At 43.3% G+C, this 23,218-nt stretch overlaps 1 protein-coding gene across 1 annotated transcript in view; it reads left to right on the top strand.

Moving 5' to 3' along the window:
• SETD5 (SET domain containing 5) overlaps positions 1 to 23,218 on the top strand; it is a 64,485-nt gene that overhangs the window by 2,948 nt on the left and 38,319 nt on the right. The window contains exon 2 of the mRNA XM_027882243.1: positions 22,519 to 22,693. Coding sequence (XP_027738044.1) covers positions 22,623 to 22,693 — 71 coding nt within the window. The 5' untranslated portion in view covers positions 22,519 to 22,622. The remainder of the gene's footprint in view (positions 1 to 22,518; positions 22,694 to 23,218) is intronic.

Raw genomic sequence — 23,218 nt, forward strand, 5'->3', positions numbered from 1 at the left:
AGTCTCTCTGTAGGTTGTTTACAGTCTCTCTGTATGTTATAATGGGGAATTGGTCCGCTGCCTCATATTCTGCTGGATAACTGGCACTGCTTTGACAAGGCCCTGGCTCTTCGTTTTACTGTCATATCCCAAGTGACCTGAAAGTAATATTCCTTAGCTAATGTTGTCTGCAATTTCCCCACTGCAAGGTGGGGTGAGGAAATCCCTTGCACATTTAAACCATTTTTTAGAAAGAGGTTCAGTTCCAGCCAGATCTTATTTTGAAAACTAATAGGTCAAAGTTGAAAAAACACAGAAAAGAGATGGTGGTGAACTGGCATCTTAGAACATGCAAAAGTTTGTGCTCTTTTTCTGGGGGAATAAAACCAACTAGCAATCATTGATTTAAATTTTCCAAATGTTCCCTGAAGTAAAAAAAAAAAACCCTAACATTTTTAATTCAAACTTCCAGGTGCAAAGTGTTCCAGGGAGAATTGAATATATGATATCCCAGGCATGTAACTTACTAGTCTATGCTTTCTCCCATTTTGGATGATCAGACTTTTACAAACTTGTATTGAATGATGTGATGAGATAAAAATGTTTCTATCTATTCTGGCAATACTAAAACAAACATAACGAGTGTTCAGAGGTTTGAAAATTCAAAAATCATTGTTCTCATGGCATTATTGCTGTATTACAAAAGCACATTTGTGTTTTTACTCTGGTGCTGCTTGTGTGTGTAACTCTGAAATTTTGCCAGTGAAATCTTGTGTTATGTGCAGTGTATGAGAGAGATTGCAATAGGCAAAGTGTTCTTTTTTTCTACAAGATGTAGTAGCAGTGCTTGGGTTGAAAGCGTTAAACGTGTGCTCAAATGTAAAGCATGTGAGCTGTTGAGTCTCAGTTGCCCCTATGAAACTTAAGCTGCTGTTTGATTTTAAAATAAAGACTTTGTTGCATTTTACTTGTCTATTTGGTTTTTTTTTTTTTTCCTTTTCCAAATTAAAATCAAAATAGCTGTGGATATTACAGCTGTTACAGATTCTACAGCCAGTCTTCGGCTCCCATGACGGACTTGTGGCAAGAGTTAGTGCACAGTAAGTTTGGACTTACATTGTTAGGGATGGGTCTGTATAAATCTGGCTTAACCTAAACTTTTTGGTTATTTTGATCATGGAAAAAGCCCCAGACCATAATACAGCAAGAGTTCAACATCTTGAAACTGTGGGAGCTGAGAATTTTTTGGTTTTTTTCCCCACTTTTTCCTCTTAATTCCTTATTGAAGTTGCTGGGGGTTTCTTGTATTTTTTTTCCACGGGATTTGCTTTTTTTGGTGGCAGTTTTCCAGTATTCCTGTAGCAAATCAGCCGAGCTGTGGCCCCTGTCCCTGCTGAGCAGGGAGAATGTGCAGTGCTCCAGGCCTCCCCGCTGAGCTCACACAGGGGTGGGACTTGCTAAGCTGCTGAAATCGCAGCTAATGCCCACTGAGCATGCTGAGAAACAGTTTTTCAACTGCTCCTAGTTTAAATTTTTTTTTTCTTCTATAATTAGCAAAGATGCTCTTTGTCTTGAAGGATGATCTGCAGGACAAATCAGGAGGTTCTGGTTCATCGTCCCCCTTCCCCCCCGTCTGAGCTAGTGGTGAAGTATTATTTTCCTGTAACAAAAATAGCTAAAGGGATTTTTCCCTCACTTCAGCTGATGAGTCTGAACTTGAAAAGCTGTAGCCCAAAAAAAGAAATCTTCAACAAATAATAGCCTTAATGCTGATTTTTGTTGCCACAAGCCCTACAGGAGCATCAGTATTGTTGTTTAAATTGTAAATCTGCAGCATTCTGATCCTTAAATCTAATTTAAATGCTGAAACAAGTAGAACAAACAAATTATATTTTAAATAATATATTTGAGAAAGAAAACCTTTCTTAGTGAGTTTTATTTTCCTCCTGCCACACACAAACTCCAATTATTTTAATGAGCAATATGGGAAATATTCAGGAAAGTGTACTGAGGTGCTCAGACTCAAAGGTGGAAAAATGTGGGAGGACTTGTCAGCAGTTTGAGTGGCAAGCTTTTAGTGAGGGGGAGAAGTAATTTGTGGTCAGGAATCTAATAGTCCCACATTCACCAAACATGAAGAAAAAAGGGGAACGAACAGAGAGGAACACAGAAGAGTAGCACTGAGAAACAGTCAGGAATTCAGCTCTTAGAGTGAAGTTCAGAAATGATCTGTTGTTTATGCTAAAGTTTAATCCTTATAAACTCGATAACGTAGACAGGTCCTGCATTCCTCCCCGAGGGTCACGGAAGGGCTAAGTTTAGCAAAGGAGAGGTATCCCAAACACTCAGATCTCTGCAGTTTTCAAGGCAGCAAACTTTTTTTTTTTTTTTAAACTTGTTCTAAGCAGTTAGTTGTTTGGTTTTTTTTCACTTACAAGCAGCCTTTTGAGCCAGATTGTGAGTTAGCTTTAAAACCAAAATGCTCAAGCCCTAAAATATTTCAAAGTAATTTCATAGTAGAAAGGTCACGGTGCTTTTGATGTGTTCATATTTAGAGCATGATTACAATTGCAATCATACACATTGACAAGAAGATATTGTCTGGATTTGGTAGCTGCTCATTTTGTGACTCAGGCTTATTCCTGTTGTCCTCCTGGAGCTCATACCAGGTTTTCTTCTGCAGCCTTGTTGATTTACAGGACAAAATGTTTTCAGTGACTGTGCCAACAGCCCAGAAAACAGTTTGAAGTTCTGATACTGAGAAAAATCCTCTTGACTTTGAAGTGAGCAGTTTGAAATGGGAGTTGTTGATAGGGAAGGAGTGTGAGACCCCGCCATCAAACTTCATAACAGAACGTGCCTGTTGCTGCTGATTCAGTAAAAGAGAAAAAAAAGTCAGGATGCGGCTTGGAGTTTCAGTTTGTGGATGTCAGATAATGGAGTCTCTTGGTTTTGCATAGACTTTGAATCATGAAAATAAGTGGCTGGAGGATTTTTGAGGATTGTGTTGATGGTAATGTTTGGATAAGGAAGCCCACATAAGACAGTGTTGCTCACTGTAGGACACAAACTCACATCTATCTTCTGGGAGCAAAATATGGGAGCTGCAGAGGTGATAGGTGGTGGGAGGATGGGACCAGGAAGACTGAGACTTCTAATCACAGCTCCAGGTAGTGCAGAGAATGAGAGCAGAGGAGTATTTTTCAGTGTGGCCCTATTTCCCAGCGCTGCCTCTGCCCAAATTACATCTTTCTGGGAATGCTGTCAGTTGGACTCTAGGACTGGTAGCCTTGCAGCGTGCTGGTGTGGAAATTGCTCCCAAGGAGCAGTTCTAAAATGTTTTATGGGAGAGAGTGAGGAGGTCAGAACGTATCCTTGCTTGTAGACAGGAAGGAATACACTGGGAAGAGTTTGAGAAGGAGTGATTTGGGAAACTGAAGTGCCCTCGGGGTTCGACGTGGAGCCCTTAAAATAGCATGTCTCAACCTGAGCTGCACTATCAATTTATAGATAGCTGGAAGAGTGTATGAGCCTTTTGCATTCATGTGGCCTTTAACTAAAGACACTAAAACAAATTATTTCCTGTGTTTCTGTGGTATTAAGTTGGAATAAGTTATAATCATGCTAGAGGAATACTTTCAGTAATGTGGCTGTAGATTAACTTTTGCCACAGCAAAGATCTGGAAGCTTCCTGTATAAATACAGCTAAAGTGAACCTTTGAAGAAAAGATGACTGCTTGATTGAGTTAAGTAGGCTCTGCTTGACTGTAGAGGAGACTGGCTTGCTGGTTCAAAGTTCTCTTGCAGTTTCATGAATTTCAAGGATGTTGGGGTTCCAAATGGCCTGGAAGTTGAGGGAAGAAGGATACTTGTAGGGTGAAAATCAGGTTCTGAGCTTTCCACAGACTCATTTTGTTGTGAAGTTCTTCTAATCTCCACCTCAGGGTTTGCTTGTATATGGAAATTTGCGTGTTAAACTGGAATGAGTGTTCGTGACACTGTATATTCATTGTACAGCTTTGTGCAGGTTTTGGGGCACAGCAGTGTTTCGTGGCAATTCCAGCTGGCAGTCCTGCTCTTCCCACTGTCACTTTTCCCTCTGTTCTGGCCCACACCTGCCCCAGTAGTGAACTGTTCAGGAAGGCTACCATGCAGAAAACAAGTGCATTTCATTTTCGGAAGGAAGAGTTTTCTTCTGGCTTCTGCTGAACGACTGTGGGGTCAGGTTAGCACCAGTGCAGGGAGGGATGGGAGGCTGCACTGAAGCTGTGCCAACTGAAGTCAGCTTGAAACTATTGCAGAACTGCACCCTGCGAGCGAGGTTACTCCGGGTGAAGTTACACGAGACAGCTGAGCACATCCAAGAGCTCTGCTGCTGAATGGGGGAAGTTTTGTTCCCCCTTGCTCTCCCACCCAACGGGGAGTTCTGCCTTTTCTGTTTGCCTGCTCTGGTTCCTGCTGGATTCCTTTTCTGAACTCCTTCAGCTTGCTAACCCAGCAGAAAGCTGTCTTGGGTTATTTTATGTTTTGGTTTTTACAGGATTATTTTTTCGCCAAGATAGTGAACTGAATTGGCTCACTGAGAGATTTGTCAGGCATCCAGAGCCCTCACAAAATAAATAGGGGGGAGCATATGGGTGGAAGTGCAGAGGATGTGGTGGGGACCAGAGAAGGGGGAGCAGGGTCTCCGCCTTTTGGTGCCACACCCAGCTTGGCCAGCTCGGGCTGTGCCCCTGTAACTTCTCTCTCCTCTTAAAGGGTAGTGAGCCGCCATCCACTGCGTGCTGACAAATGTGTGCCATACTGTGGCTTTGTGCCCTTGGTCGCTGTGCACGGAGCGCTTTCTTTAGACAAACCTTTAGTTCCCCCCTTGAAAATCAGCAGTGTAGTCTTGCCTTCACCTGCTCTCCTTTGCTTGAGAAGCTGGTCAGATGTGAGTTTTAACATAGGCTTGGTCTGTGATTGGGGAGCCTAAGCATGGTGCCTAATCCTTTCAAAATAGCAAATTCAGGTAGGTATGCTTCTGCAGAAAGTCAGTACAGCAAAAAGCTCATTTTGGAAGATAGCAAAAATTTGATTACTGTAAAAATATTACAAAACTATATAAGTAAGTGCATCAGACCATTTTCCTTATTTTTTTTTTTCACCTGGCAATTAGAAAGTCTTTATATTGCACTTACTTGCCAGTCATCATGGCTTATGAGATACCAAGACATGCAAAAAATTATGAATTACTGAAGATATGCTGTCAGTTAAATGTATTTTAAAAAATCATGGTATGAATTTCATAGAACTAGATAAATATATATACAGTATGACTGAAACAACACAAAAATTTAATTCAGCCAAGGCCAGTTGGAGCAGAAACTTGAATCCTATTTCTTTAATATGGAAAATTTGGTTATAGCAGCATATATTTGAAATAAAGCAATTGTCTGTGTACTGCAGATCCCAGTGTGTGCTGCTCTGTCTGCTCATGGCGAGCTGAGGCTTTGTTTCATACCTAGTGAGACTATTTGGCCCAATAGAACTGGAGGCAGCATTTTGTCTATTTGTGTTTGAATAAAGTTATTTAAATGTTAGCATGTCATGACATCTCCAAATGCGTATTGCTGTGCGAAAAAATTCATGATGGGTGTGAGCAGTATGTCTCATAAGCAGGAAATGTCATCTGTTGTGAGGGTAGTCTTTTGTTTAATGAAAACCTTTGCAAATAGCCCCAAATCAATCACTTCTCCATAAGGAAACTAAGCAGTGTATGTGCTGTCTTACCTTCACAGCTGCCAGCAGTTGTTCTGACATTGCAGGGTGGCAGCTGAATGCCCAGGTGAGCAGTGGGGTGCTGTGTAGGTAGAGTTCCTGTGGACTCCACTTGAACAGTTGTGTCCGCTTCCCCCCCACGTAAGCACCGAGGCTTGGAACACATCCCTTATCTGATGGTGGCTGGGCAGAAGGTGGAAAGTTTTACTAAGACCTTGTATTTTGGGGCATGCCATCCCAAATCTGTCTCTTCAGATGCGTGACTTATCGGTAGGAAGATCTCTGCTGAGGTTAAAACCGTGACTTGTGGGATGTGTGAAGGAAATACCTTAATGTTGCCCTGCAGTGGTCCCGTTTGGACGGCTGTTCTTGAGTTCTCTGCCTGAGGTGGGAGGCACTGGGATGCCCAAGTCCCAGGCTGATGGCATTTTTTTACCCACCTAGGGAAATCACCATCAGTGCTGCTAAAAGACTGGTGCTTGTTACCTTTCCTACTTAGCTCCTGAAATACTTGGCCACTGCAGGTTCAGAGTATCCTTTAGGAAACATTCAAATACAGAATTTGTAAGAAGATGAAAAATTCAGAAACTGGGAAAAGATTTTTGCCTCAAGCTGCCAGGGAACATAAGAGTTGAAATTGATGTGTCACAGTTCCTGTTTCCTGCTCCTGCATTTCTAAGTCTTACATACGCAGACAGAAGTAATAAATTAATAAAGAATAAAGCACTAGCATGTTCTAAAAGTGAGACTATACACTGAAACCTGCAGTCATTAGTTAGGCCTTTCTTGGGTGCAGCTTGGGATTGTCAGCTTTAAACAGGTCAGCAGAAATTTGTTGAATCACATGGAGAAGAGGATCTCAGGGAGAATGAAATGGCACGTCTAAATGCTGATGTAACTTCTCCGTTTTTTGCAGAACTGTATGAAAATGTAACCAGGATCCTCTTGGTGAAATCCCTTGACTGAAAAATCCTTTTTGTTTTTTGTTGTTTTTTTTAAAACCATGTCACACAGCAGAGATAGGTGGGGTGATTTAGGAGCAGGCTGTTCTTGTAAGCAAAGTTTGTAGCTTTCTGTTACTCTTCCAGTGTCAAGAGTTTAGGCGTCACTCCTTTGTCTGAGTAATAGTGAAACAGTCTGTTCCCATGAGAGTCACTGTGTTGGGGTAACGCTTGCAAGGAATTCTAAAATTTTCAGTTTTGTATGAAGAGAAGGTTGTGAAGGAGGAAATAAATGGCCTTGACACATTTTTAAAAATTGATGGAAACTTTTTGCCAAAGTTGTTAAGAGAGAGGTGGTTGTTACTGAATAGGGGTGTGAGTCTAAAATGTAAAAATTCATCTTGAACAATGGGAGTTTCTATGGAATTCTATTAGTATTGAAAAGGTGTAATTTAGCTTAGGTTAAAATCTCTCCAGGTAGACTGATCATTGCAGGGTTTGTGAGTCTGCTTCTCACTCAGGATGTGTGCATGGGTTCTTAACCTTTACTGACCAGGAATGAAATGTGAAATGGTGACTGAAATTTTTTTCAGGTGCTTTGCTCCCTTGTTCCCTCTGAAAATCCATGCAATGCTGCCAGGACAGGGTGTCCCCAGTCCTGTTCTGCTCAGAGCTAGATTTAGCCCTAGCTTTCATGTCTAGAAACACTGTGTGACATCTCAGGAGTGGTATTCTGATTTTACTGATAGGAAAATTAAGACACAAAAAAGGAATTAGCTTGCGTAGGACATATTATAGGCAGTGTGGAGGTAAAACATGCTAGGGTTGGGGGGGGGCTTTTTGGCTCCTGGTCAAGTGGTGAGAATTGCTTCTCTCTTGGACTGTTTTAGGTAGCTCTCTCACCCACATCAGTTCTCACCTCTGCCCACATGTCCATATTCTGTGTTCCCTCTGTCTGCATTTTCGGTTTCTTTCAGTAAAGCCACTGGTGACTTTAATACTGCTGTTAGTAGATGTGGTGGGGAGTGCATTATGTAGTGGGTACAGGTGAGAACATCTCCTGTATGAGTGATGATGGGAAAGCCGTGGTAGTATGAGCCAGGGAATTTTTCCTGCTTGTTTTCACTGGCTTTGTAATGCTACAAGGTAGTTTGGGTTATGAACAATGCTGCTACTGATTTGTAGCCATCAGGACTGATAAGCTATGTGAAGGGGCCTTCAGAGTATTTTGGCAAACTGTGTTTGGATGTTTAGTGCACACAAAATCTCTCTGCATTATTCAGGAAGATAATTCCTGTCTGTGCTGTTTTCCTCCTGGGTTGAGATCATTCTCCTGTCCAACTGTTACCCAGCTGAGGTCTCGATAGTTCTCAGTTTTTCCATAATGACAAAATCAAATTAGCCCTACGATGAGTGGTGCATGTGAAATTCCTTTCGGTTAAAGCACATTGCCCTGAATATTTCCTGGCTATTTTTTTTTTTCTCAGGGAGAATTCAGCATCTTGTGTTTGAAAGGAGAAAAGATGCAGATGAGGAAATGCTGTTGCTTAAGGTACAGGGGAGGAATGCATAGCTTGTTTCTAGAATATAATCTGTCCAGCTGTGACTTAGTCATCTTCAGTCTTATATAAAATGCGTCCAATCTAAATAGTTGAGCATCTCCCTCCTGAATGCGGCAAACCAGCGTCTTTTATGCTTATGTGAAGCTGTAACAGGCGCAAGCCATCATCTTAGGAGTACCTTCATACTTGTGAACCTGCAGCATCCATCATACTGTCAAGCCTCATTTACTCATGTGATGGGATTTTTTTTTATTTTATTCTGTTCCACATTTTTTTCAAGCTTAAAGAGATTCCTTGCTGTTGGCAGGGAATACAGCACTAATAATTCCAGACAGGAGAGCAGAGAACGTAACGTGAGAACAAGAGTGACTCTCCCGAATCAGACTGAAGGTTCTGTTCGTCTCTCACAGGGCCAAAAATTGATGTTTGAGGAAGAATGTAAGGTGAGGAGATCACAGGATCTTGGCTAACATCTCTAATTTCAGTGTAGTAGTTCATGCTGTGACATTACATCCAGCCCTGCTCTTAGTCACATAGCTTTTCTTTAAGGAAGGGGGGATAACTTGACTATTGTGACAAGCTTTTATATGGATAAATGTATGTCCACATTAGTCTTTTGTTTGTATAATTATGGCAGTTTTGGGGGGGTGGGGGAGATTTCTGTTAGTGACAAGCAGGGACTTGTAAGCTTTGTAGGAGCTGGCATGTGTGAGTTAAGATGCTCTGTGCTAGTTCAGGGATGATGGACGGCCTTGTTTGGGTAGTCAAGGAAACTGATGCCGTGAGTGTGTTGTTAAATAAATGTATTGATAAGGAGAGGTGCTGATAAATCTTACCACTGTGGACATGGAAGATAACATTTAAAATTCTATCAATACATTTGCCACTAATACATGTTTCATGAAACTGGGGAAGTTGGCATCTTCAGTCACATATATGCAGTGGAAAAAGAGTCTCCTTTGGAGGGGGCACTTAAAGCTGAGCTTCACTTGGGTAATATGAAGCATTCTTCAAAGGCTTCTGAGAAAGTGATTGATGTAGTTTTAGTTCTAAAAAACGTTTTACTCTTTTTTCCGTAAGAGCTACAAATGTACTGTGCTCACTGTGAGGACTGAATGGCTTGGGTTGATGGTGCCCGGGGACCTCTAGGCTGCAGCCTGTGCCATGATTCCAAACTCCCCCCAAAGAATTGTGGTAAATCCATACACTGTTTTTTCGGCTATGCTTGACAAACATGGCCTAGCTCACTTGTAAGCTGCAGTGCCAAGTGTAAAAATGACTAGGTGAGATTTTCCAGTCTTTGTTAGGTGGAAAGTCAGATCATCAGGTTATTTTTGGCCTTAAAACATAGTTACGCAAAGACTTAGTGGCCCTGGAGAAGAAATGAGCAATGCCCTGAGCAAGTTATCCAAGTTGGCCCTGCTTTGAGGGGAGGGAAGATTGTTTCAGTCGGTTTAACCTTCAGGGGTCCCTTTAAACCTGGATTATTCTGTGGTTCAGTGGAAGTTGGACTGGGTGTAGGAGGTGTGGGGGACATGCCTGTTTTGGGTGGAGAGGCCAAGAGGTAGGAGGAGGAAGACAGCACACTCTGATACTGGAAATGGTTGTGCTGGAGAAATTGCATTAACATGGAGATCTGAAATATCTGAGATTGTAACTTGGCAAGGACACACCTAGCTTTATAGAAGGTTGTGAGATGAAATCAGAGTTTAATTTACCGCTCTTTAGATTCTTTTTATCTGGATAGCATAAAACATTTGATGATTCTTCATCAGAGAGACGCTAGTGGGATAATAAAGCATGTTTAGGAATCTCTGAATTGTTTTGTCACATTTCAACAAAAGATATGAATCCATCCAGTTGCAAGGTGATGCATTTGTTAGCAAAACTGCAAAGCCACCTATGAACTGGGAAACAGCATTTTGGAAAGCAGTAGCTCAAAGGGCTTTAAGGTCTTTACAGCCAGTTGCCTTTTCATTGTACTTGGGCCATTATTTTATCTAAAAGGGTTAATGTGATTCTTGGGCATATTGGGGAGGAAATAAAAGGGGGGGAAAGGAATGTGAAGCAAAAATAAGTAATCTTATAAACACAGCAGTGTTGAGACTGATACTGGAATTGAATTTTGGTTTCCATGCTTCAAGAAGAATGCCAGTGTATTTGGAGAGAATTCAAAGGACAGCTGCAGAAATGATCCAGGGACTGGAAAATAAGCCTCATGATGTGAGGTTTAAAGGAGCTCAACTTACTCAGATTATTGAAAAGACAATTGAGAGAGGACTTGATCTTTCTCTAAAAGGACTTGTGAGATTTGCTGACAAAGGCATAGCAATATCAACCGAGGTTAGACAAATTCAATTTTGAAGTACCATTTCATAGCAATGATAATAATTAAACATTGGAATTGTTTACAGGGAAGGGGAAAAGAACAAACATTAATTTTTGTCTTTTAAAATAGGCCCGACTTGTTTCTTTCTGGAGAACATATATATTGTGATTTTTTTTTTTTTTAATGATGATAATACTCCTTTTCTACACTGGAGTTTATTTAAAGGTTTCATGCCATGATCAGTTGGTGCAAGTTCATATACATGGAACAGCAGTCACAGCCAAGATCGTGAAATTAAGATGAATTTAGAGGAGAAATAGTTAAGCTGGTGCTAAAAGACTGCCTTGCATAACACACATAAGATGTGAAGGGAACTCTGAAATTTAATGCTTTGTGGCTTGCATCATTGGAACTCAGTTCTTTCCCATACTGCGTTGCTTCAGATGTTTTAAGATATGGTTAAGGCTTTCTGAAAGCCCCTACAGGGAAGCCCTGATGTAACTGTGTACACTCACTGTATTCAGATGAGCATTCCTGAATTCCAGATGACCACAGCAGAAGTCTGTAAATCTTTTTCATCCTTTTTTAGAAACAGTATGAAAAAAATGGCACAATGGCAATATGATTACAGTTCTTCTGAGAGGCAGAGTAAGCATAAGCTCTCCTGGTAGGGTTCATTCTTAAGTGAATGTAGGATATTCTCTACCTCTCAAGTTAACTGGATTTAGTCATAAAGTTAATTCACGTTTGAAACAATACTAAATAATTGTCAGAAGTAGTGTTCTAATGGTGTTTTTTTGCTGGTTTTCGTGCCATCCAGATGAGAGTACTTCAGCAATTTTACTTGTCCTTCACTTTGTAAATTCACCTGGGGAACTGAGTGACTCAGTTTGGTAATGGCTCCAGATCGTGCTTCTACTTTTTATTTGCATTTGTCCGTTCCACCACTCCCTTGGTGGCTGACAAGTTTCTATATTTCCATAGATTACCTTGTTCCAGATGCCTTTGCAGACATGCAGAGCTCTTAAATTCCCTTCTGGTAGCTCTAAAAATCTGCTGCTTTGTGCAGGTGGAGCTCTCCCCGCCAGTCCTGCCTGTGTGAACGCTCCTCCTTGCCTGGGCAAAGGAGGACGTGGAGCCACCCGGGCTGCTCTCTTCTCCTGCAAGGCTGCATTCCTGCCTCTCCTCTCCTCCTCCTCCAGGTCCAGCCAGGGAGGATCCCCAGTGCTGTCATCTCTGCAGCTGTGCAGTAAGAAAATGCTTCTATGTCCTGTGGAGAAAGAGGAAGCTCAAAAAACTCTGTACCTTTTTGAACGTTGAATCTTATCAATTTGTCACATAAATTGTGCTGGTTCTGAGGTGGGAAAATAGTTGTCTAGCAGCTGCGAGTTTCCTTGCTCAGGGCTAAAGGGATAGCAAAACTGCAGAAACATGTTGGGGCACTACACAGCAAAGCAAAGGCCTCCAGCTTCGAGATCAAGTGCAGCAACCCCTGCTACTCACCTTGTCCAGACAGCCCTGTCTGCCTTAACCTGCAGGAGCGACTCACAGGAAGTGCTGCACTCAAAGAGGTTGTGAAGGCTTAGTTTAGCAGTAAAGAAATCTCCCCCTTCCTTGCCTTGGCTGTACCATTGTCCCCCTCTCCCCAGCTTTGAGAAGCTGATGGAGATGACCTGCGGGAGGAGGGCTGTGAGTCTGTTTAGCAACTCTTGCATTTCAACCCCTTAAGTTTCATAATGTGGTTGTACATACATATGCTTAGTTGCATTTATGATAATCATGAAATATGTCCTGAATGTATTCCTCTGCTCATAATTCAACATTCAAAAAAGCCAGTGATGGAGGTAGCAGATAGCATTACACAGATGTGTTACAGAACCACTCACTCAGCATCACTTTCCTGTGAGCTCTTCGTGAGCACCCTTGGCCAACTGTTTGATGTCAGTACTCCTGTGTTACCACCCACAAGCAGTTAAGGGGGTTGGTGGTGAGCTACGCACTCAGAGAAGCTCTTCCCAAGGGAAGAAATTACTAATTTATCTTCAAGTCATCAGAAAGAAATCAGATTTAAGTGACTTTTGTCTTTATTCAGTCACTGGTTGCTAATTTCTACTCATCTGCATTTACTCTGAAAATGTGTTCAACTGGATTATCTGCTTTTAATCTTGTTAATAAAGAAATGGGCTATTCAAAAAAGTGACCGTGGCTCTCAGCACTGTCTGTCTCACCGAGCTTTGCATTTCCTGCCAGCAGTTAGGAATTAGGTTATTTGGGAGCTTCCTGAATAAGCATTACACTTTCCTCTCTCTGGTTGTAAGAGCAAGTCTCCGATTATCTTATTTTATCAAAAACTTACCCAAAGATCTTACCAAAAATTATATTCCTTAAAGCTTGGTGGGCCAATATATTGTTGGCTGGTGGCTTATTTTGTAAATCTGAGTAGTGGGTGAACATCTACCATACACAGAGGGTCCATCATGCAGAGCTGGGACATGCCAGGGTGCCATAGTAGTACTTGCATTTTGGGAGCAGTGCATATCTTAGTAGGGCCAAAATACAATATAATGTGAGATGCAAGTAAGCCAGAAAAGTGAAACACAGTAAAGAACATCTCTTGGACATAACTGAGCATCATCAAGCAGTTGGAATGCCCAGAAGTGGAACTAAGGCTTTTTGGCTGATATGCTGCCTTTGGGCCTTCATGATTGCTCTCTGCCACTCTCCTACTGACTCAGTCAGTCTAACAGGTTTTATGCTGGGAAAAGCACATCTGCAGGAAATGTGTGAATTTTTTACGGGTCCCAGAACCACCTTAGATGACCCAATGTGCCAGTGGGTACCGGTGCCTGGGCAAATGCAACAGTTGGTAATGTTTCCAAGATGTCTCCTACGGAGGGGCTACAGTGGGGCAGCGCAGCGGGCTGAGCTTTGAAACCTGTCACAACGCTGGAAGATTGCTGAAATCCTGTAAAATTCACTGAATTTTAATGCTTAACAGTGATTGTGTAGCTGAAGTAGTAATGGATCTGACTCCTGCTGTGTGCAGCACAGGTTGCAGGTGTTTTTGTAGCCCGGTTTCCCACTCGAGGCACATCGGACAAACTGGTGTTTGTTGGAACGCGGCACAAGAGCATTACATAAGCCTGGAATAACTTCCTTACAACACAGAGAAAAATGTATTTGCATGATCTCGAACCCAGGTGCAAGGCTGCAAAACTTGCCAGTCACAAACCGCAGGGGCCAGGCTGGAGCCAGGAGGGCACTCGGTGAGGGTTTGGGCAGGGGGGGAAGGGTCAAAACGAGTCCTGTAATGGAAAGCAAGGCTGAACCTTCGCGTGGGAGCTGCGGCTCCATAATTGCCACACTGTGTGATGTTGCCATGGCTGCCCGGGCAGTCCCTGCGTGGTTTCCTGGTGTGTGAGAGCAGGGCCGAGGCTGCCCTACGTGTTTGGGGAGCTCAGGCGTGCGCTGGCAAGCCACGGTGACGGGAGGATCCCTGTGTGGGAGACTGGAGGCTTTGAGCTCAGTCTCTCCCCCATCTCTTCCCTCCCAGCAGATCAGAGGACAAGCTGTGATTTTTTTGCAGAACTTTAAAACCTCCTTTTACTTCTTTCTCCTTATTGTAAGGTCCCTCGTTCTGCCCTAAGCCAGGGTCATGCTAGGATCGAGGTGCTGGTGTGAAATGGAGGGTCTTGAGGGGCACGAAGGAAGGCCTGGGGGGGCTTGCTGGGCAGGGGAGACTCTGGCATGTTTTGATCCCAGAGCCTTTGGCTGCGTTGCCATCTGCATAGCCTGTGAATAGTTTTCTCTGGCACAGACCTTGTTCTTCAGTGTTGCATCATCTCTGGGAGAAAGGCCAGGTCCGGAGCCCCAGCACAAAGGCTTTCTGAAGCTGATGAAGCTTGTTCTGTGTGCGGAGCGTCTCTCTCCTTCCTGTCGTCCTTTCCATGGGATTCCTGAAGCAGCCTCCGTCCGAGAACCCCTTCGTCAACAGCTGCTTTATCTCCGCCGCTTCCTGCACACCTGGCTGATGCAACGTCTGCCTTGGAAGCGCCTGCTGGAGTCTCCTCTGGAGCTGGTTGTTTGCCCCAGCAGGGAGTGGCCAGGCAGGCAGCCCTTGTCACGTGGGGGCCTTAAATAGATGTATAAAGGACGTACAGCGAGACCTGCGAGGCAGAGAGTATTTAATTGGGATTATGGAGAAATCTTTTTTCCGGTACTAAGACTGGAGGTTGCAGTCCTACTCCTGGCAACTTGTTACTGGTTAGCCTTCCACTGGTTGTAAGTTCTGGACGCTGCTCTGTGCCAGTAAATTCTGCTGATTCCCCTTCTATATTCAGCAACTTCCCGTGACTCTGGACTGTCTGGATTCTCATGGGAACTGTAATTGTCTGGCTTTGGATTTGATCCTAGTTATTGCCCTTTATTGCCATGTTTCCCTCTGACCTTGCATGTGGTATAGGCTTTTCTCTGAAATACCTTCAGAACACAATTTCAAGGTTCTTTTTCTTTTTGAAGGGGGTTGTCTCACAACCTTTTTAATTTAGGGTTTGTCTACTTAGGAAAGTTTAATAGTTACACAGGTTAAACCATTCATGTGAATACTATTCCACAAGCAACAAAATTTAGAACAAGGAAGCATTTTGGTCTGCTAAGATTAAAACAATGTTATTTACGTTATTTAAATTAATCTTGAGTCTTATTTTATCTGTAGCCATTTTCTAATGTAGGCAGGCTTCTTAAATTGAGTCTGAAAATGTAGGATATATATGGACAAGGTGTGATGGACTGAGCAGTGGTGATTTCAGTATTGCTGTTCCTCATTTTCTGCCCTGTTGGAGAAATATATTACCCCTAGAACAGTGTCTAAAAGGGAATATGTATTCTACCTGTTTCTGCTTTTAGTCCAGTCTTCTTGGCATCAACTGCAGTTGATGAGACATGGCAGCGTTTCCTTCCTGCCACCTGTTTTGGCAAAGGCTTAGAGGAGACAGTCACAGCAGTAACATCAGCTGCCACAGCTGGATTCACTGGAGGTTAGTTGTCAAGCTCTTAATCTCAGAGTATCTGTTCTGAACCTTTTTGTTTGCATTTTCTTATTTTTGTGACATACAGACATTTGACTGTTCTCATTCACCTCATGGGAAAAAAGAGCAACAACCTCACAGTATAGGACCAGCATAGCAATTAGGATGTGTTCCCTTCACTGCAGAATAGTTTTGCCCCATGACTGTCACAAAATTGAAAGTTTGTGGAATCGAAAGAGGGATGTTTTTCCTGTTTCATTTATTTTAGTATTTTTGTATCTTCTGCTCTGTGGCACTTTATTATAATCTTTTTTTTCTCTCTTGTATTGCTATGTATCTTTCAGAAAATAGGAAAAACAGTATTTGCAAAAAGAAGTGTTTTCAGGGAATTGCCTTCATTTAGTTTTTGAAAATATAAAGCTTCAGACTTTGAAGGATTTGTCACCTTCACCAGCAACTTGTAATGCTGTGAAATAGAGGCTATGTAACATAATGTTTTTAAAGCATAGAAAGGATTCTTTTTGAGTCTATGGTACCATTATTATGTAAATTTTATTTTGATGGTTAACTTTTTGTTAAGGAGAGTTTCATAGTATTGTGAGGTTTTCTTCAAGACTTCCTCTGTTTATGACCCTTAGGGTTGTGAGGACTTTCGTATGAAGTTCTTGGTTGGGATAGTCCTTTTCCCCTTACTTTGAGGCTGTCTTTCCTTTAAAACATCATCTCTGTCACCTTCCTGCTCAGCAGACTGAGTGTGCAGACCACACAAATGCTGCCAGGTCCCTTCTTGTCAGTGTGGGGTGCAGGCAAAGTTTCCTGGTGTGTGCCTTCCACCTCTTCATAAACTTGCCTTGGAATACTTTGGTCTGCCGTGGATCACTGCTACTCTGTAATTTGCTTCTGCTTTCTAATATGGCATGTTTATGGAATTATCCTTATGTATGAGCTCTTCAACCAATTTAAAATCAATAGAAATTAAACTTTCCAGTAAGGTTCTGTGATGCAAATTGGATCTCTTAAGAAAGTCCAAACAAACCCTTTTCTGACGTCTCCAGCTCTGGAGTGTATTGGACTGTCAAGAATGCAGTTGAATTGTCCAGGAGAAGGTATTTCTGGAGGCAAAGTCTTATTTGCCCTTTCTTTATCTTTTATTAGATTTCTCTTCTGTTTCTTATAATAATACCTGAAATCCTTCGTGGTTCTGAAAGAAAAACACAGGACTTTTTTGTTGTTGTTGTTTGGCCTGCAAAACAAAGAGGTTTTGCATAATGTCTTGACTGCTGAAGCAGCAGCAAAGTTTTGAGGTTATTCATTTTGCTCTTCCAAGTAATTTCTGCAGTCTTGGGTCAGTTGCCGAGAGTACTTGACTATGCATTTTGTAATTTCTCTGCTTGATGGTTTAATTTCTTTCAGTTGCTCACTGTCATCGTTTGTAGTCCCTTAGGGCTGAAGTTCACAAAGGAGTTTAACTAAAATTGATGTTTTCTTCATCAGATAAAATGATAAAATTCTGTGGATGGACATGATGAAAATTGCCTTAAAAGGGCTGAAACCTAGTTTACTCTTTTTTTTTTTTTTTTTTAATTAAATTTACTTAGCTTCCAGCTGTTTCCACATTTTACCAAAATCAGTTTAACTTGCTTGTACCTCAGTTTTAAACATGGCTTCCATAGCCTTCACTGGACAGCTTTATCACGCTGATTTTAGCTAAGTAGGTGTGTTCGTAGACATGTGTTGAGGTTGTGTCTAGTGCTTCCATGGAGTACTTTAGTGGGAATTGTTATTATGGTTTCATGTCTTGTATGGATTAACTTGACTGATGCCTGTGGATACAAAAAGGTGTTTGAAATCATCCGTGTCCTAAAAGCAGCAGTCCTGCCTTTCCACAATCCTTGGCTCTGGATCTTGTGCAGTGTGGTGAGCAGGATCAGGTCTCACTGCATTATTGCTTTTTGGACTTTTTTTACAATTTTAAAATATCGTCATTCTTCTTCTAGGAGCATGTTGGTTCTTTGTCAAGGTTCTCTAGGTCCCAGAGAGCAAAATGAACTCTGAATCAAATGTATATGTACATTCATTTCTTTTTGCATATGGTTAGATACATATAAACCAGGGGACAGTCTTGAGAAAGCTCTAAGACAGATAAATCTTCAAGCATTGCACTGCATTTGTCAATAATTTGGTTATCATGGCATGCATAGCTAGTAATGAATATCTGTGTTGCCTAATAATTTGATCCTTTCTGTTTTAGACTGGGACTGAGTTCTCCCAGACCCCTTGGGATAGATGGATGGATGGATTGCTGTCTTCCTTTGTCAGCCCACTAAAAGATGATATATGGATCTAATGATAATAGTGAATACTCATGTCAATATTTCATTTTTTTAAAACTGGCAGAGTTGTTTTCTTGCTGCTTAGTGAACCCAGCTTGTTTTCAGAGCAGAGCCACACATTTGTATTGGTAGATTGAGGCACAATTCAAGTACTTTTAGGAATCTGTGTGTTTCAGAGTAAGTTGGAGCTAAATGATTTAAGGATTTCTCTGCCTCTGTGTAGGTGTCCTTATAGAACAACATGACTGTAATCAGGGGAATTTGATGCATTTTTTTGAGCTAGCTGGTTTACACAAAAAACCTTGATCTGATTCTGTTTGCCCTAAAGGTGTTTGCCCTTCTCTGAAGATCTGCCCTTGACATGAGGTTTGTGAGTGTGCTGGAATGAACAGGCAGTGCTTGATTGGACTCAGGTGGACTGTGGTTGTAGTTGAGCAGCACTGGCTGATGAGAGGACTTTTTAGCATGGTAATGGAAGCACTTATGTTTACATTAGGTGTCCCATGGATTTTGGTTATTCTGAAATTTCCCGTGGAAAATATGAAAGAAGATCTAAAATGCTACACTTCTTAACACTGCTCCACATGCCAGTGGTTTCCTACGGGTGCAGATGGCAGTGTAAGTACGAACTGGTCAGAACTCACTGGCTCTGTCCCACATGAGGCTGGATGCCAAGGAAGGCTGTATGGCAGAGCTGCTGTTACCAGTTTTCCACCAGCTTGGACTGGCCTGTGGCAGTATGAGGTGCAGGAGAAAAACATGCTTTGAATTCGATGTGACTGGTCATGGTGTGAGAGCTTAAGGATGTGCAACTCATTATACAAGTAGCTTATCCTGTATAGGTGACCTATAGGTCCATTGCTGAGCATAGAGAAGGTGGTGGTTATTGTTTGGACATTAGTAATCCTAAGTTGTCAAAAGTCTTGAATCTGTGTCCACTTTTGGGACTTCAGTAACCGGGGGTGAGGTAAAGGAAGCGCTTTTCTGTCCTTTGATATCTGCAAACAAGAGATCTGTGAGAAGTGGTCACCATCAGCGCACACAGAGGATTTCGCTCTTCTCCGTGCCCTGGCTCACATGTTGAAGTTGTGTATAATCAGAAAAGGCTTTTCTCAGTTTGTCCAGGATGTGTTAGTACCAGCAGTACATTCTCACCATTCTCAGCCATGCAGGAGACACTGGATGCAGGATGGTAAAATACCTCAGGCCTTCTGTGGACAGACTCACAGATGTGCATTGATCCTGCAGAGGAACGGGATGAATCTCCGTGCTCCCCTTGTTTGGTAACTGCTTTGCCCTTGAGTCTGTGACCATGGGAGGGTGCAAGGGGTGTGCTCTGTCCCCCTGAGGTTGTACAGCATCACCTGAGCAGCAAAAAATGGTGATGGAGTCTGAATTTAGGTAACACATGCAGTCTGTGGGGCTGTGCCCAGGGTGTTTTGTCTGAGGGTGAATTTTTCATGGCACTCACAAATGCTTTGTAGAGTCTGTCACCAAATGTTGGACACCACAGGTGCCCAGAGGTGACTGTATGACTGGGACTCAAGTGAAAACAGGAACAACCACATCTTGAAGGAGGAAGCTCTAGTTAGCTCTTTGACTCACCATGCTTGATTGTCCCTGTTAGTACAGAGTTTTATAATAATGAAGAGAGTTTCCAGCTGTAAATTTTCTGCATCTGCTTGATTTGTTCATGGATGGCAGTGGTAGTGGAAGTGAGCCAATGCAGTGCTGTAGCTGTTGCATCCTAAACAGAGTTCTGAAAATTAAAATGGCTCAAACGTAGTTTAAAAGTATCTTTAAATACTGCATTTTCAAAACCAGCTAAGTATTATTTACCTGTTAGGACATCGAAATACCTGTTTCCGTTTGATATCAAAAAGAATTGTATCATAAGGGAGACAGGTTTGTGCAGTGGTCTGAAGATAATCAGATTTAAATTAAACACTTTGAACTTAAGTAAAACTTTATTCTAGTGGCACCAGAGAGAAGTGGGTGTGATTTTTTTTTCTTTTCCTGCATGGCTGTATTTTTGTGGGGAGAGGTAGGAAGGTCCTTGGGGATTGTATATAGAGAAAATTAGCCAGTTTGATCTCATCCCCAGCATTTTATGGTATTGGGTGTTACCAGGCCAAGTTTCATGAAGACCAGACTGCATTGTAGCCTGAAGGTGATGTGGTCTTGGACAGCATTTGAGGTTGGTCTCAGCAATTTATTTTGAATGTCACATTGTCAGAGTTGAAAGTACACATAAAATAGCAGCAACAAACAGTAAAATCTGAGCAGGGGTGATGGTTGAGCAAGTATTGCTGGATCAACACAAATGTGACTAAACTGGAATTTGCCTTGTCTAACCTTTCAGTTCGGCATTTCATATTTCTCCAGTAATCTCCTTCCCAAAAATGGGAGTTATCAGACCATTTCAGTGCAACAGCCTTTGTTGTACACTGTTGATGGAAAGAGGGTCTCCTATGAGAAGTGCCTGAAGTCTTGTCTCAGTCCAGGACTGACCAGGTATCCAGAAGCTGCACCTGAAATCCTCCAGTTCTGCTGAGTCACGGGCAGGCAGGAGGCTGGAATTTGTCCTGATGAAATGTCGGGCTGCTGCCAGCTGGGTATGGTCATGGCGAAGGCAAAAGATCAATATGGGAAAAAACATCTAAACAAGTATTTAAAAATACTAGGGGGGGGAGCTTTCTGTGTCTCTTAAAGGGAAGGGTGCTTCAGTGCTTCAGACATTGAGGAACTTGTCCTATTTCTTTTAACCTTGTGCCAGAATTTTATGTGACTCTAGATTGAAGCAGGGATTGATGTCTGTAACTTTTAGCTTTATTTTAGCAGCAGTTTGTCTCATTTCGTGTCAGTGTAGAAATCACAACTCTGTCACAAGCATGAGAAAGGGTAAATAAGACACTTCTGAAAGATCCTTTTATTTTTCTTTTTTTCCAGAAAACACACTCAAGGACACTGGGCTGTCTTGGGTTGGAACTGCCTGTGAGCTTAGTCCTGCCTCTTTTTTATCTCCCACCTCCCTGTGAGACCATTGCTTTGGGGCATAACAGGGAATTGCCACAGACCATTTAGAAATCTTTATGTTCCACTTCTGTAATTTGCTGTATGCCTGTCATACTGTCAGAAAGATTTCTCATAGGGATGTATACTGAAGAAGGAAAGTATCTCCTTGTGCCAAGAGAAGTGACCTGTCTTTTAAGACAGGAAAAGGCAATATAGCATGTGGCATTTAAAACTTTCTGACTCTTGCTCTTCCTTCATTTGCCCTTATAGTGAGTATGTGTTTTGGTGTTTCTGGGAGGTTTTGTGTGTTAAACAATGGCTGGACTGTGGTGTCCAAAGGCAGTTCCCTGTGAGAAATTCACTACCCACAGGAAAACTTGGCTGGCGGCCTCTCTGTAGCCCAGGAGGGTTTGCTGGCAGAGCCCCCGAGATGCCGAGGAGCATGTGACGGCAGGAGCCGGGAAAGGCTGCGGAAAGTATTCCAGGCTGCCCTTAAAGTTGAACGTGCAGAGAGGGCGGTTAAGTCGTCACCGTTTCTCTTTGGTTTTGGAGCTACCTTTGCTGCCCGTGGAAACGCAGCCTTTCTCTGTTATCGTGGGGGGTTTTCTTTCGAGCCGTGTAGAATAATAGCTCCTTTATGCTCATGTGTGCTATTGAGGCTATTTACATAACGAGGAGCTGATCCCGTTTCACCTCCGGCCGCCATCCGACCCTTGGAGGTTGGCGTTCAGCGGCGATCTCGGTCGGTGCCGTGGCCGAGCCCCGCGCCCAGGGGGGACGGCGCATCCCGGGCTCCCCCGGGGCCCCGCCGTGACTCACCCCCTCTCCCGCTCCCAGCCAATGGTCCCGCCGCCTTCCCGGCCGGAGCGGCCCATGCGCGGCCGCCCAGACGTCTGACGTGGCTCTGCCGCGGGGAGGTGTCAGCCCGGGCTTAGCAAGGTCAGGCCCCGCCGTGTCCGGGCTGCCCGCACCGAGCCATCGGTGCAGAGCCCCGGATAAGGGCCTCGCCGGGCGAGGGGAGCGTCGGTGGTGTGGGAGCTGCCGCTCTGCAGGTCACGCTCACCCGTGCCGTGGGCCCAGTGAATGCACGTGCAAACTGATCTCCAGTGAGACGTGTCGGCACAGCCCACCCCACCTCTCTGTCTCCTTGTCCTCTTAGGCAGGGCTTTGCCTGCAGTTTGTTTAGGGAAGGGGTTAGAAATGCTGATGGAGGGCTGTGGGTGATAGGTGACAGCTGCTGCTTATATGCCGAAGGAGCTAATAGATTGCTTATCTGATAATTAGTCCTAAGTTTACTTGGGGGAGGGGGGAACTATCATTATCAGCTTTAAGACACAGCAGCTCATTGCGTGTCAGTCCAGCACTGTAAAAAAACTCCCCAAAACCCCCACCAAACTACTACCATCTACCTCTTCCCTGGCCCCACATATGAAAATGAAGTAAAACTGATGTGTCACGTCACTGATGGAAATATATTTCTGCTTTTCTTTTGTTGTGAAAGCCTTCTTTAGGGGTACACAGGGACACCTTGTCCTGTAACGGCGATGCAATGCTTTGTTTCTACCCTGGTAGGTTTCCCCATGTCCGTGACGTGTTGGCCGAGGCTCTGCGGCTCCTCTCCGCCCTCGGAGCGGCCAGTCGCTGCCCTCTGGACTCCGTGATCCCCGACGGGCGTCATGAGCATTGCAATCCCTCTGGGAGTCACCACACCAGATACGTCCTACTCCGACATGGCTGCAGGATCGGAGTGAGTGTTACCCCGCGGAGAGGAGGAGAAAGGAGGAGGGGAGGGTGTCAGAGGGCTGACCTGGAGTGGGGCTGTAGGATCGGTGCTCGTGCTTTCTGCACCTGGGAGAAAGGGGCTGCTGGTCTGCTAGATGTATGAGAGAAGAATGCAGAGACAGACTCTGGGTGTTTACAAATGCAGTGTTACGGAAATTGGTAAGTTTCACAGAGGAGATGGGGAAAAGGAGAATTCCAACAGTATGAGGCTCTCAACCATTGGGTTTATATCAGCTTGACTAGTAAGTCAGTACTCAGGTGCAGGCAATTGTGCGTTTGCTGTACCCATGCTTGACTTTGGCAAGGTACAAGCCAGCTCCTTTTCCAAAAGCTGTAATGTGAGGGATCAGCGTGCTGAACCTCCCTCTCAGTAGAACCTACTAGCTCAGACTTGGTACCAGTCTTATATGACTGATTTCCAGACATGTTTGGAGCTTGACCAGAGATGTGAGACAGCATCAGCCTACGTAGACACCTTCATTTTGTTTCT

This window comes from Empidonax traillii, unplaced genomic scaffold, assembly GCF_003031625.1.
Source record: "Empidonax traillii isolate 1590-97213 ecotype Southwest subspecies unplaced genomic scaffold, ASM303162v1 scaffold104:size2570737, whole genome shotgun sequence".
Classification (NCBI taxonomy): Eukaryota; Metazoa; Chordata; class Aves; order Passeriformes; family Tyrannidae; genus Empidonax; species Empidonax traillii.